Source organism: Monodelphis domestica, chromosome 3 (assembly GCF_027887165.1).
Source record: "Monodelphis domestica isolate mMonDom1 chromosome 3, mMonDom1.pri, whole genome shotgun sequence".
Taxonomy (NCBI): domain Eukaryota; kingdom Metazoa; phylum Chordata; class Mammalia; order Didelphimorphia; family Didelphidae; genus Monodelphis; species Monodelphis domestica.
The window spans coordinates 344556845-344573079 of NC_077229.1; the positions used below are offsets into that span (position 1 = coordinate 344556845).

At 38.7% G+C, this 16235-nt stretch overlaps 1 protein-coding gene and 1 pseudogene across 4 annotated transcripts in view; both read right to left on the reverse strand.

Annotated features, from left to right (window-relative positions):
* The window catches only part of SERPINB12 (serpin family B member 12), a 41391-nt gene that overhangs the window by 6588 nt on the left and 18568 nt on the right, over nt 1-16235 (reverse strand). For all 4 annotated transcript variants that reach the window (XM_056824232.1, XM_007486864.3, XM_007486865.2 and 1 more), the window contains exons 2-5: nt 12005-12187; nt 6840-6977; nt 6000-6143; nt 3777-3894 (exon numbers count right to left, since the gene is read on the reverse strand). In XM_056824232.1, coding sequence (XP_056680210.1) covers nt 3777-3894; nt 6000-6143; nt 6840-6977; nt 12005-12169 — 565 coding nt within the window. In that variant the 5' untranslated portion in view covers nt 12170-12187. The remainder of the gene's footprint in view (nt 1-3776; nt 3895-5999; nt 6144-6839; nt 6978-12004; nt 12188-16235) is intronic.
* Nucleotides 13787-14452, reverse strand: LOC100619368 (peroxisome assembly protein 12-like; annotated as a pseudogene).

Below are 16235 nucleotides of genomic sequence, written 5' to 3' on the forward strand. Positions count from 1 at the left end.
GCAATAACTTCCTTAATATGGCATAAGATATATTTCTAAATCACACTATTGCCTCATATTATTAAGATTGCAGCTCACAAAAACACTCCAATCCCTTTCACATAAGCTGATTTCTCATCATGCCTGCCTTAACCGATACATATTCTATATTTGACTTTAAGCATAGAACTTTGCATTTATTCCTATTAAATTTCATCTTATTAGACTGAGCTTAAAATTCTAGCTTGTTGAGGTCTTTGAGTCCTATCTCTTATATAACACACTACCTCCCCCTCCTAGCTTTGTGTCAGATTCCTCTACTAATGCTACAAATTTGACCAGCATGCTAATAACTATGCTATTATTTAGTCACTAATAAATATGTCAGACAGTATAGGTTCACTTCTTTTTCTAAATGTTCACTACTTTTAATATTAAGTAGGCTTTTTTTTTTGCCAAGCTTTGAAGTCAAAATCATAATTTGCAGACTCCACATTTGTCTGTTTCTGGTCTGATCCCTTACCATTCTCCATAATCTGTCAAAGGTTATTAACAGTAGTTTGGAATTCCCATCTTCAGATCTTTCAGCACTCTCTGGGCCAAATGACCAAACTCATAAAAATTTAATGTCTCCCCTGCAGCCATAATTAAATGTACTATTTAATTGGTTCTTCGTATACTCTGCCCTACATTGCCATTGACCTTTTTTATTTAAAATAGGCAACATAATCAAATTGAAAGAGCATTGACTTTGGAGTCAGAGGGCCTGTCTTCCTATTCCAGCTGTACTCTTTATTATTTGGGAGTCCTCTGTCAAGTCTTTTAACCTTTCTGAGTCTTGATTTTTTCATTTTCACATAAGCAGGTGGATTAGATTACCACTATAGTGTCCTCCAGCTTTAAATCCTGTCATGTTAGGTATACATACTATCTTCCCAAATGAATTCTAAAATCCCTGGATTCCATAAGCATCCTTGTATTCTACACAGAGTCTTAAGCAGTAATATGCTTATGTCAAGATCTCAGTAACTATTTGTGGATAAATAAGACAATATTCATAGCTCCATTATTAGAAATTCCATTAAGGTGGCTGATGTTCAGTAAGAGGGCTTGCTACCATATTGATTCTTCCATCCCTAGCACACAAATGTGGTTAACCTATCTAACCTGGCTTGTGGCATCAGCAAGGAGTAGACCTGTAAGGTAAATATACCTTTTTAATCATAAAATGCCATGGACTCTCATCCCTGTACCAAATAATTGGGCGTTAGGAGGTTAGGGGGGAGGTATAGAACTTACCAAATAACAAAGTCAATGGCCTTAGCACTGAGTCCAAATCCAACAAAGGCAATGCAAATTAAGCCAAACAGGTTGAGAAATACCACTCCACTACTGTTCCATCATATGGAAAGCCTAAACTGTAACGTAGTTATATGATGAAAACGCACAAAGACAATTGTCATCCTCCGTTACTGAGAGACTACTACTATAATCCTGAGGGAAATTAGAGCTTAACTGAGCATCAAAGTGACACATAAGGTAGAGCCCTGGTTCTGGAATCAGGAAAGCTACTCAGATACTTACTAGCTATGTGACCTTAGGCAAGTCACTTAATTCTGCCTCAGGTTTCTCATACATAAAATAAGCTGGAAAAGGAAATGGCAAACGATTCCAATAACTTCCAAGAAAACTCAAAATAGGGTCATGAAGAATTAGACATGACAAGCAAATGAAAAAGAACAAGGGAATTCATATAACTAGACAGTAGAGGAAAGTGGGCAGGAACTGAAGAACAACATTTATATCATAACAGCAATACCAGAAAGAGAGCTTCAAAAGGCTTAAAAACCCTGATCAAATGTCCAACCATTATTCCAAGGGACTGATGTTGAAGCATATTATCCACCTCCTGACAGAGAAGTGATGGACTTAGGGTACAGAACTGGAATTCTTCTAGTCTAGAAGAATAACCTTGTTCCTCACTGATCCAGAACCAATACTTTATTTCCTCAACCTCAAGCCTTGCCTCCTATTATACACATTCTTTCCCTTGTGTATACTCGTATTATACTTTTTACCTGGCTTCCTCTTCAGATGTATAGATACATAAAACACTACCACTTCTGGTCCATGAAATTCTATTATTGACAACCCCAGCTACTGACTGTAGCAGATATTATACTTTTGGATAGGAACAGTATGGAAATCTGTTTTGTTTGCTATTTGTTAAGAGTTTTGTCCTTTTTTTTCCCTTTCAATTTGTCGGGAATAAGAGAAATTAAATATTTGTTCATTAAAAAGTGAAGAAAATAAATAGATGCATTAATATATACACATTCACGCATAAGACCCAACAGCCTCCACAGAGTTAAGCTTCTTAATCTTGCAACTTAAATGCAAACACAATGTTAGTATATCACAAAGACAGCATCTTATCCCCAATTTGGATACTAGAGCTAGTGGAAAGAGTACTAGTCTTGAAACAGGAAGACCAGAATGGGTATGAAGACAAATCACTAGCACTCCAGGGCTCCTTTTGCTTATCTGTAAAATGAAAGGACTGGGCTCAATTACTTCAAATGTCCCTTCTAAGCATGACAATCTATAACCTGCTTATTAAGGATAATTATAAAAATATATAATTATGAGAGAGTGAATAAATTGGCAAGAGGATCATAGGGAGAGTCATAGCTCACAAAATCACAGTAATTAACCCTGAGGAAAATGGGGATGGTACTCTAGGCTGTATAGGTGAGCAACCTAGAACCTATATTTAAATGTGACATTTAACTGTGATTGGAGTTGAATAGCCACTTTTTGAGGTCTCATCCTTAAAAGGTCCTGTCCAGTGACTTCTTAATTTAGACATGTCAAAATTTAAAGTAGTTTGATCCTACCCACTAATAACCTAGTCAAAGTCAAATCTGTGCCAAGAAAGGGAGAGGTCCTATTTTTAATGAGCAGTCCTGCTGCCTCTTCAAAATCAAGGACTGGGTGTTCTTTAAAGGGTGATGTGTATTGATGTGACTTCCCTTTTTCAATAGACATGAAAATATATTCATATTGCATTCAAATGTCTACCTTTCCCCCATCTCTCCTGTACCCTCTTCACTCAGAACAAAAGAAAGGATGAGGAAAGGCATTAATTACTTCAGTTATTTTGGCAGACCTATCTCTACAGAACCTAAATTCTGTGTGGTAACTGCTTTATACTTGATAGAAATAAAAATTCTGAATTTTTTACTAGTGTGTTTCCTCACTATGCAAATAGCAATTTTAAAGAAAAAATCTAGGTTTTATTGCTAACCATATTGGCACAAGCAAAGCAATATTTAAGCACCACCAAACACCTGAAAGAACCACTCTCTTGGTGGTTGGCATTGTGATGTAGCAGACTGAGGACAGGTTCTGGAATCCCAGGAACTAGGCTGAAATCTTAGATAGGACATTGGCTACATGACCCTAGGCAAGACACTTAACCTTTCATCAGTATTCCTTTTCTCACATGTAAAATGAGACTGATAACATCTATCCTACTAACCTCAAAGGAAAAATCAGTAAGATAATTATGTAAAAGACTTTTCAAACCATAAAGTACCATTTAAATGTCAGTTTTTATTGTCATTATTATTATTATTTACTTCCTTGTGACTTAGCAGTCATTTATTCTCTCTAGACCTAAGCTATTTCATCTTTAAAATGAAGAAGTTGAATTAAATGGATACCAAGATTCTCTCCCACGGAAATCTGGAAATCTTTAGCTTTCCCACCCTTACTATTGAATCCCACTTTCTTACCTTGGGATTGACATTCAACCCAGAAATTAATTTGTTGTCTGGATTTTTCTGTGTCTTTTTGGAAATCCAAGCTTTCAATGGTCGTATGGTAAAATTCCATCACATTATCTGAATATTCCTGTGAGATTAGGGAAGTATAAGACATTACAATAAAGTCATATGCAGTTATTAAGTCAACAAAGTTATTCTGATAGTAGAAAGAATTCAATTTTAAAATATTCATCATCGTTGAATATGCTAGAAAGGGCTATTTCCATTTTTCCCTATACCCAGACTAAATCAAGCAGGACCATTTGAGCAATTGCATGGAATTAGTATGGTCATGAATTAGGTCAAAGTTAGAATGACATGACATGGGCACTGTACCCCAGAAATGCAGGTGGACTATTATCAGGGAAACTCCCTTGCTCCCTTCCATCCTCCTGACTCTGAACCTGGAAACACCCAATGACCCCCCCCCCCCAGGGTCTTGAAATGACTATCTACCCTTGAACATCCTTAAGATGTCTTAAGAGACTTAAGATGGACAAAGAGATGAATCTTTATGCCTCCAGGCAGACCCCAGTCAGATGACCACCTCACCCCACCAAATGCCTGAGGGCTTGCCACTCTAAGTCACGTCCCCACCAGGGCATAGGTTCTGTTGTAAAAAGGTATAAAAACCTCAGAACTGTTGTCGTTCTGAGGAACAGCCTTTCCTTTCATGCTGTCCTCCCAAGGAACTGCTCCCCATCTTGCTATTCCACCTTGCTATCCTCCTGGCCACTCTCAACATTACTTTCTAAATTAATAAATCTCTTTTTTGTTTTTAAGCTAAGTTTTGGAGTCTTGCATGCTTGCAAAAGGTATCCTTCCCGAACCCCAAAAAGGTATCCTTCCAGAGCCCATAACATATATTCCTTTCCAAACCAATATCCTCATAATTTCATGTTCCATTTATGACCTGTATATAAGTTAGATATTTTTCAAGTGACAGATTACATCATCATCATTATAATTATTACTATTGTTATTATTACTTCTGGAGAATCAAAACCCAATGCCTAAAATCTCATTTCATTTATTATATGGAAATCTGATTCTTCTCTAATCTGAGAAATTCTTAGAATGCTAGTCCTTTCCAATTCTATTTCATTTTAGTATCCTTCCACAAATTTAATTTTGATCTTTAAGAATTGTGACACTCCTGAATAGCAAAAGGCATATTTCTCTGTTCTAGGAGTTGTTAGAGCTGCATAAGACTTTATCTTAGTATCATTGATTTGAAGTTGAAAGAAATATTAGAGGCCATATAATCTAATCTCATTTTCCAGATGAAGAAATAAGGTCCAGGGAAGTTAAGTGACTTGACCAGCATCATAGAGCTAGTAAATATCTGAGTTGGAATTTGAGCCCAGGTCTTCCTAATTCTAATTATAGTATGAGATCTGCTCTATCAGATTATCTCTCTCTACTTGTTTAGAATGTGTCATCATCAATTGAAATGGAGCAAATAGAATCCTGGTGGAGTCCACTACTACAGTTGCTAGGGAAGATAGTTGCTAGGGTGAGACCAAAATTGGGTTTGGCAAATTGGAATTCTTCTGCTCTAGCCCAACATCTTTTCTCTCCTATCCTTTCAGTTCTAAGAACTGTATCTCTGGCCACTGACCTGCTTCCCATGCTGACCCCCATCTTCCCCCCACAGAAAAGATGTATGGTACCATTGATTGAAGCCTTTTCCCCACTCACAGTATAGGAACACATCAGGGTTGACCTTGCAGCCTATAGAACCACAACCCATGCTAGGTGGTTAGGTCATTGTAAACAGATCAATGAGCAGAAGGAATTCTTAGGGACTTTAACTAGAGTTTAACTAGAGTTTAAATTGGACCCATTTCAGTGAAACAGCAGGGCTAGTTGTGGACTTCTTCCAAACAAAGGTTCATCAAGAATGACCTAGTATGCAGTATGATACCCTTCTCAGAACTAGCAAGAACATGATTCCCAGTGACAAAGCTACAGACAGAAAACAGGATCCACAAAGAGTAACCCACTGTTTGGGAGAAACAATCCCAAAGTAATGTTCAGACACACAGGCACAAATGGTTTTCAGTCATCATCTCTACCATGCTCTTCTGTCCATCTGTTGCTTTGCCCTCAAGAGGGGCATTGTAAAAAAAAAAAAACTGGCCCAGAGGGAAAAGAACTTCAAAACTTACTTGCTAGCTGTATTTTACTTACAGCATAAATGGGAAATTCCTGATCTCCATACAATCTATTGGCCATACTCAGGGTACAATCAGATTTTATCCTGGCCACCTTCTGGAGAAGCTTCCCAAAGTAGAAGTTGAAATCTCTATTCCCATCACTCAATGATCTTGTAATCTTGATAGGAGACAATAAAAATGGATAAAGTATCATTAATCTGTCCTTCAGAGACACACTCTCCATCCGAAACCTAATTGTCATTATTCATCTAATTTCATCAAGTGTAGCAGTATTTCTATGTAGTTTTAAATTTTTCATCATATCATGGAATACTTAAGAAACAATCAATACTTTAGTGAGAGTTCTATCCATGGCATCTGAATTTCAAAACCTACTGTCCATCTCCCCTGAATTCTATAAAATGGCCCCAAAAGAATTTCTTAATTACTGTAGCAGACACATTTCTGAGAAAGGATAAAGAAAAACTCTTTGCATTTATTGGGTGAGAATCACTATGCATACCCCACCAAGCCTTCCCTGTCCTAAGTCACAGCATCATCTAGGGTCATGTCATCCTTACAGCTGTACAGCTCTGAGTGGAATAGAAATTCCCATCTTTCTAGCAACTAGTTGTCATTCAAGCAGTCTCAGAAAAAAAACAACTAAAGTTATTAACCAAGGCCTGGTTGGTGAGAATCTCTAGTCTCGGGAATCACAAAGATATGTTAGGTCTCATATTGGGTTTTTGTTGTTGCTTTCGATGCATGGGGCCTAATGCTATCCTGAATTTTTATCTTCAAAGAAAATCCAACCAGAAACAAATGACTGTCTTTATTGAGAAGGGAGGTCAATTTATTAAAATAAGATAGATACCTGTGAATTTGGAGGTTCTGTCTTCTCTTTCTGATCCACTAGATTGTGATGATCCCCTTGGACTTCTTGACTTGTTCCTTTTGAAGAAACTTCACACCCTGTGCTTTTACTTTGTGAAATTTCATTAAAGTGTAGCACCTGTAGAGATTAACATGGAGTGAGAGTGGGAATATAATGCAAAAAAGAGGAAAAGAAAGAAAGAAAAAACTAGGCCAAGAGCCAGAAACCTTCATTTCTAATCCTGGCTCACTGCTTAATAGTCCATGACTTTAAGAAAATCATTTAACCTCTTGAAGACTCAGTTTCCCTATCTAAAAAGTAAGAACTCTCTACATTCCCCTCCTCTATTTTCAGGGTTGTCATTAGAATCAAAGGAGTTTGATGTAAGTGAAGGAACTTTCACAGAATCTAAGAGTTGGAAGAAACATCAGAGGTAATGTAATCTCTTCCAATTCATACTTGAATATGATTGATCCTTTATTTAATATTCTAACATGGTCATCCAACTTTCCTGGGAAGACCTCTAGGGACATAAAACCCACTATAAGGCAATCTATCCACTCTTGGTTAGCTCTAATAATTAGAAGATAGTCCTTAAATAGAGACTCCAATCTGCCACTGTGTGACTTCCCACCTCTGTTCCCTATTCTGCCCTCTAGACCCAGGAACTAGTTTAATTTTACCTTCTATGTGTCATCCATTTACATACTTGATTACAAATCAATCAGATCCTTTCAGAGTCTTCTCCATGGCTAAACATAAATGCATCCTTATAAAGGACGGTTTCCAGCCCTCTCATCAGCTTTGCTACTGTCTTCTGGGAGCATTCCAATTTGTTTATGTCCTTGCACAGAACTCAACACAAGAGTCTGGATGTAGCCTGATTGTGGCAACAGATAGCAGGCCTATTATCCTCATGCTAGATCCTACTCCTTTGTTAATAAGACTTGCTAAGTGACTTCCCCAAGGTCACATCTATGGTAACTGATAAAGTTGTGACTTGAATCCAGTTTGCTTCTAATTTGAACTTTTTAAATGTTAGAATTATTAGTTAAATGGTCATTGCATTGGTTTTCTGCTTCTAAAGCCCTTTTAAAGTGTTAGGCTTATTAGATAAATGGCTATAATATTACAAATGTTATGGGAAGTGTAGTACTGTTCTTCAGAAAGGCTTTTGTAATCAATCAATTCACAAGCATGTATTAAGCTCTTAGTATGTGCCAAGTGCTGTGACAACACAAAGATGAAAACAGTCTCTAAGGGGCTTACAGTCTCTTGGGAATTGCTATAGATTTTGTAGTTTTCTTTAACCACAAATTCTTTCCTTTAATTAAATGACCGCATTTAGGGATAGCTAGGTTGTACAGTGAGTAGAGAGCCAGGTCTGGGGAAAGGTGGTCTAGGGTTCAAATCTAGCCCCAGATACTTCTTAGCTGTGTGATCCTGAGCAAGTCACTTAACCCCAGTTGCCTAGTCCTTACTGCTGTTCTGCCTTGGAACCAATACCTATTATTGACTTTAAGACAGAAGGTAAGGGATTTTTTTTTTAAAATAAGCAACCACTTTTTAAAAATTTCTTAGCAGAAAAAGCTTCTTTTATTTGTCATCTACTGAAGACACTATCACAAGAAAGAAAAACTAAAAGTTGTAGAAAAAAGCATAGAGAGAAGCCCAGAACAGAAGTGAGGAGACAGGAGTGTTTATCTCCACTCTGCCACTTTGATGGACTTACATTCCCTCAATGAGCCTTAGTATTCTTGACTATCAATGAAGGCATTGGACTAGAGGTTTGTTCTCTAAGGCCCATTTCAGCTCTTAACCTTTTGCAATTTAGACTTGTTTTGAAAGCTGCTCTGAAAGTAAATGAAAGTTTCCAATGGTGATGTTTTGCAGTAAGCAAACAGTATTATTTAGAACCTTATGAAAAGGCACTATTTTTTCTAAGATCAAGGTAGCAGCAAGGTGGTGCAGTAGATGGAGTATTAGCCCTAGAGTCAAGAAAGCCTGATCTCCCTTTTGCATATTGTAAGAATTAAAAATTAAGAGACTGGCTGTAGCTTAATATTTTTATTAAATCTAAGTAATAGTAGGAAGAAGAGGAGAAAAATAGGAGAGGTAAAGAGGTACTTAGCTTTTCCAATCTGTGACTGCCATTTGGGCCCTCTACTACCCCAACACTGAGGAGCAGTCACCAGCAAATATGAAGTCCAGAGTCCTGAGACTCTCAGGGCTATCTCAATTTATCCAATATAATCTCCACCCACTAACACGTGACATCCCAGGAGCCAATCATAGTTTTCTAATTTGCCTGGGCTACCCATGGGGCAACTGAAGGGGCAGTCTAGGAGGTTATTGCAGGGAAGATCATCCTGTCATACTGGTCTTGTGATATTCTTGACTCCATTGCTCCCTTTTCCAGTGGCTGGTCTATCCTCAATTTACTCAGTGGTATCTGGCCTCCAGGTGACAGGAGATGAAGTCACAAGAGCGACACAGGAAAGAGAGAAATTTACTTCAGACAATATGTTTTTGTTTATATCTATAGATATATATACTGTCTCTTCCATTCAAAAGTAAATTCCTTTAGGGTAGGAACTGTATCACTTCATCTTTGTATACCCAACATCTAACACAATGCCAGGCACATGGTAAATTCTTAATAAATGCTCTGATTGATTAATCAATTCCACAGTCAATGGGGCAAATAGGTGGAGCAGTAGATAGATAGAGCAACAGATCTGAAGTCAGGGAGACTCATCTTCCTGCTTTCAAATCTGGCCTCAGGAAAGTTCATCTTCCTGACTTTAGATCTGACCTCAGACATTATGTGACCCTGAACAAGTCACTTAACTCTGTTTGCCTCAGTTTCCTCATCTGTAAAACGAGCTAGAGAAGGAAATGGCAAACCACAACAAAATCTCTTCCAAGAAAACCTAAAAATGGGATCATGAAGAGATGGACATGACTGAAACGACTGAACAATAGTCAATACTAAATCACTAGAATAAGAAACTAAATAATTACAAAACCAATAATGGTAAAGACATCATGGAGTAATGGATGGAGATCCAGACTCAGAATCAGGAAGATCTGAAGGTCCACTTCTGCCACATATAAGCCATGAGAGCCTGAGAAAATCACTTAATAGTTCAAGTCTCATAAGACTGTAAGTTTCAGTATAGGTGCTGATTTGCATTAATAGAGGGAGATTAAACCAATGAAATCCCAAGTCTGGTTCACCAAAAGAAGGAGGGAGGGAAGGAAGGAATGGAGAGAAAGAAAGAAAAAGAGAGAGGAGAAAGGAGGAAGCATGAAAAGAAAAGAAAAAAAGGAGGGAAAATAGAAAAACTAGAAATAGTCACAGAAAATGAAACATTTTCTCTTTCTCACAGCAGAGAGATAGAATACTGCTACTCTGGCAGAATATTATATGTGTTGTCAGCAGAAGTCACTTCATCAAATGTTTTTCCTTAACGGATTTGTTTTAAATTGGGAATGGGAAGATGGGATATTTCCAGAAATGACTGTAATGTAAAAACAAAAGACATCAACAAAACTTATTTCAAAAAGGGCAAGAAGGAGCCTCAGCATATCACATGTAAGTAAAAAACATAGTACCTAGAACAGTTAGGGCTGAATAAATGCTCATCAACTGACCTCTTACAAATCACCTCCTTTGAGATATGTTCATATATAGACTTTCTCCTGGTCTAGTCATTTGATTCTTTATAAAGCATAGCACTATTTACTGGATGACAGCTCTGTATATAATCCTAATCTCTGAGGGTTCCAGTTGTTGCAAGGATCAAGTGACATCTTGTAAAGCACTTCCTAAACATTAACTATAAGTGTTTCCTTCTCCCTCCTCCCCTCTCTCACTCCTTCCCCCAATGAAAAATTACCCTGTGTTTGAATCCTTACTAATTCTGGCACTTACTAGTTGTGAGGCCTCTGGCAAATCTCTTAACATCCCTGTACCTAATTTTCTCATCTATAAAATGGAGATAATAATACTTGTCCACTTTCTCACAGGGTTATTTTGAGAATCAAATGAAATAATATATGTTAAACACTATCTAAATGAAAGCTGTTATTATTATTTGGCCCTGAAGAGCTGTCTTCAAGGAACTAACCATAGTTGAAGAGACAACATAAAGAACACGAAGAGGCAGTAAACCTGGGGTTTCAGTCTCAGCCCACCTATAAACCGTCTATATGACCTTGGATGTGATATGTTTGAGCCTCAGTTTTCTCATCTATAAACAATAGGGTTAGTCTGGCCCTTCCCAGTTCTAAAGGACTGAGTCTGAATCTACAAAATATGCAAACAGATAAATTGTGTGCAATAACAAACGGGGTCTCATTGGTGCCACATGAATGGTACAGGCCATCAGGGCTCCTCCTAGGAATTCAGAGAAGAAAGATCGCCATGGCTTTACAGGACTTTGTGGAAGAGGTAGGAGTACAAGTGGAACTTAGAGGAGAAGAATGAAAGGCATTGCAACATACAGAGACAATACGAGCAAGGTGCAGAAGGAAGCAGTAGGACATGGTGAGGTCAGTGCTTGGTGTCGAAGTCTAGGTGCAGCAGTGGATAGCCTGCTGTCCTCACTTGAAATCTGGCCTCAGACACTATGTGACCCTGGACAAGTCACTTTTTACCTCAGTTTCCTCATCTGTAAAATGAGCTGGAGAAGGAAATGGCAAACCACTCCAGCATCTTTTTTCAGGAAACCAGAAACAGGATCACGAAGTGCTGGACATGACTGAAATGACTGAACAACAATGTGAGTGAAGGATTCAAGTTCTCACACTAGGCTCTTAGAGTAAAAAAAGGAAAAACATTTATGAAGTACCTACTATGTATCAGGCATTGTGCTAAGAGCTTTGCAAATATTATCTCTTGATCTGCTAACAATCCTGGGAGATAGGTGCTATTATAACCTCCATTTTACAGTTGAGGAAACTGGTGCAGGCAGAAGTTAAGTGACTTGTCCAGGATCACACAGCTAGCAAAAGACCGAGACAGAATTTTAATTTAGGGCTTCCTGATTGCACCCAGTGTCCAAGCCACAGTACCACCTATCCACTCAGGGAATAACTCCATATGAATGCTTGCAGTTAGCACATAGGTTGGTCAAGCATGCTAACAAGCACTTACTTACTTGATTGATCTGACCTGCAGTAGAGCTTTTAGCCCCTAGACTAATCATGCCAAAGGCAGCTGAAATGCTCAGAGGACAAATGAAGATGTTTGCTCCATCATCTTTGCTTAGCTCTTTGAAAAGGTCCAAGCAAAACTTGGTATTGGCTGTCACGAGGGAGTCCATTGTGAAGTTCAAGGTAGGCTAAAAAAGAAAAGAAAGAGTTCTTGGATTAAAACATGTCATTCTAAATTCTACAGCATATTGTTAGGAACACTTGTTCATTAAGATTGGAAAATATGAAATATAACATTCATAGTCCTCCTGATTTCTGGCCTCCTCTGCTGCTGATGGAAGGGTCTCATTTGCTCTATGGGAACTGAAGTGAATTGTTGTTCTCCCCAGCTAACTGCCCACTCTGGTCAGCAGCCAAGCCAGCCTCTGTCACTCTTCTTTATGTTCCCCTTCCCAAAATGCAGTGCCTGGCTCTGCCTAAATGAACTGTCTATTTCAGTTCAATTTGCCAAATGACCATTAAGACCCTTCTGCCTCCCATGCTTTGCCTTAGGCTGTGGGGATGCAATTTTTCATTATCCAAGCCCATGAAGTTTTCAGCCTTAGGAGGGGAGATGAGAAATATTCATAAATGACAAAGGAATATTAGGATGTATGTACTATGTTGAATAGTGATCAGAAAGCCAAGAAAAGCTAGTTCAAGTCTCACATCTGGCACATACTATGTAACCATATTCAAGTCACTTGAGCTTTCAGTGTTCCAGACAAATCTTTAGGAGAATAAGTTGCAGAGAAGATACCCATCTTGCATTGCTACTAGGAAGCTCCTAACAGTAATGCAGTTACTATTTCAGTGGGAAAAATGGAAAATAGAAGAAAGAAAATAGGAAATGATTAAATATATGAAAGTCAAATGGAATGAATTGAATGACTGATAGTTGTAGGGATCATTTTTTTGCTAGGGAGATCAGGAAAAGTGACAACTGAGCTGGACTTCTTTGAAGAAGGAGAAATATGTCAATAGCTAAAGATTGGGGAGGTATGAAGAGAAGAGTCCGGTACAGGAAAATAAACACAGATGCATGGAAGTAGAACAGGATAAGTTTAGGGAATGACAATCCAGTCATACTAATATGTGAAAAGCTATGATGTGAAAAGAATTAAAAAAGGTTGATTAGAATGAGATTTAAAATTAAAGAGGTCCTAAAAATAGAGTAGTGTTGATGAGAGTTGTCCCAACCTAGGATGGGATACCTGGGGAGAGAGAGAGAAGACCTATCACTGAAGGTCTTCAAGTGAAAACTAAGATGACCATTTGCTAGAAACATTGCAAAGGGGATTTCTGGCCAGATAGGGATCAAATGACTACCAGGTCTATGATTCTATGGAACAGGAATTAAAAATACTGCAGAAATACAACAAAAAGGACTAGATGATTGATTTGATGCAGGCAATGAAAGCAGAATCAAGAATGACTCTATGTGACTATGCCCAAAGTCATTTCACTCTCTTCCATTTCTAATACTATGATCCTAAGATTCTGTGGGGGTTTTTTTTTTGTTTGTTTTGGGGGGTTTTTTTACAAGTAAGCTAGGGTTTTTTAAATGAGTCAGCAATATAGATTTTTTTGAAGCACAAACACAAAGCAGAGCTATAAAACAGCCTGAAAGTGGCAAAATCAGGATAAGATTTTAGCAGGGTATTTATTTTTTAAAAAGGGGGAGGGGCTTCTTAGTAATGTTGGAATGGAGGTTTGCTACTACATTTCCACTTTTACCTAGTAGCTGGTTATGGCACCCCACTAGCTTGAGCTAGTGTCTTATCCAGAGGTCTGATATCTTCAGCTGAGAGTCGACCTAGGCGAACTCCAGCTAGGCTCAGCAATGGTGAATGATGCTGAACCTTCCCCAGGATGTAGCATAACTGCTGTACAAGGAACCAGCCTTCCCAGGCGATGGTCACAAATGGATAAGCTGCCAGGAAAGCTCCGAAAAAAGCTTCCAACAGGAAGAGGGGGGATGGATGGAATATTCATCCTCTTCTCTTAGGCTGGAAACCAACTTCTCCAACTTCACTTTCAAGTAGGGAAGGAGGACCAGGAATAAAAGGGACTTCCAAAGTTGCTTCTTTGGGAGGCCAACACTGGCCAATCTTTGGACCCCTTGAGGGTCTCCCATCATGATTCTCTTTAAGCCATAAAAGTTTTCAGAGAAGGAGGCACTAGCTTTAGACAAGTAGTGCTGCTGTAGCAAAAGATCCAGAAAAGTGAAGATTTCGTCAAACCATCTCCAGAGGAAGCCATCATGGGCAGGGTTGGATTCTGCAAGAACTTTGGCCACATGCTGAAGGGCAGGCCTCACGGCTGTCATCAAACTGTCCTGAGCAACCACTTCGAAGGTGGAGGGCCGGTCATTGGCCAGAGGCGGCTGTGATGTGAGCTTCTTGCTCCTCCATGGCCTCTCTGTGCCAGCCCTACTGGGTCTCAGATGGCCAGAGGTGAGGTGCTCCAGGGCTGCCCATGAGAGCCTGGCTCTGCTGAACTTGGGGTGGGGGTGGGGAGTGGAAGTGCTGAAGAAAGGGCTCAAAGCGGCCGCTCAGTTGGAGGGTCACATAGCCATATCTGAGGTAAAGGAAGGAGGCCTACTTGGCCGCATCAAGGGGACCTGACGTGGGGAGGCTGTGCCCCAGAGCAAGAACTAGATTCTTTGGTTTTAAGCCTTGGTGACAGGGAAGAAATTGGTGCTACTGATAAAAATGTGGGGAGGAGGTTAAGAAGGAAGGGTATAGTTTAGAAGGAAGGTAATGTTAGTCCTCTGCTGGACACATTGAGTTTGAAGTGTCAGCTTGTCTTCTAGGTGTAGATGCCCAGCATGCAGGTAGAGATGAGGAAATGATGCTTATGGGAGAGGTTGGGGTTAACATTACAAAATTTAGGGTTTGGGGAGTCCTATTTACAGAGACGATAATGGAACCCGTGGGAACAGAAAACACTGCTGAGAGAGTGTGTAAAGAGAAAAGGGTAGGATAGATCTTTGACAGTCATTCATATTTAACAGATAGGAAGAGGAACCAAGATTGAATAAAGATCAGGAAAGAGCCGTCTGTTTATTCTTGTCACTCTTCATCTTCTGCAACTGGATTATATGATTTGAGTTTTTCCCAGGAAATTGTTTTAGCTTTTGTGTTGGCTTTATCTTATTCACTATATATGTAATCTGTAGGACCTGCCTGTAATACTTTAAACATTCCCATTTCAAAAAACTATAGAATATTAGAACTGAAGTGGACCTTAAAAATCATCTCAGTTTGCTTCTACATTTTTCAAGTTGGGAAGACACTGAGACCCTGATAGGTTAAGTGACTTTCCAGGAGAAGGATTGTGAAACTTTCCCCCCATAATCCATTTCCAATGTTCAATCCTTTAAAGACCCCTAAATACTTCCTTATGTAGTATTATTATAATTTTCTCATATTATTTCCTTTTGTTTTTTATAAACTTGAAAAATAATTGATCAACATCCTCTTTCTTTGTGATTAACAAATAATTTGTGTTTAATAAATATAAATGCCCCATTTTAAAGAACTCTGTGTGCATGTGTGTGTGTGTGTGTGTGAGAGAGAGAGAGAGAGAGAGAGACAGAGAGAGAGAGAGAGAGAGAGAGAGGAGAGAGAGAATGAGGGAGTGTGTTCTGAAAGTATAATCAATTAGCAATAAATCAACAAGGTATTGGAGATACAAAGACGAAAATGAAATTGTTCTCAGGAAGCTCTCATTCTATTAGAGGGGGCAATATGAACATGAATGCGTATATTTTTAAAAAAACACATGAAGTAAATTGGTGGGAGCAAGCTGGTGCTCAGAGCATAAGGGAAGGCTTCATTTAGAAGGTGGAGTCTTCTGATCAGAGTTCCAAAGCAAACAAGCATTTCTAAAAGATAAACATGAAGTCAGGGTGCATCCAGGTATGAAGAATAGTCAGTCTACAGGTTCAGAGATGGGAAACGACATGTCATGTATGAGGGAAGCTATTTGGGCCAAATTGTACAGTACAAAAAGAGAAGTAATATATAATATCATTGAAAACATAGGTTGGGAAAAGGTTATGAAAGGCTTTTAAAAGCCAGAGGAACTTATATTTTACGCTAAAGGCAATGAGAAATCAATGAAGTTTAGTCAATCAATCAACAAGCATTCCTTGAGTATATTTAGTAAGTGAATTACATGACCCAGTTTGGC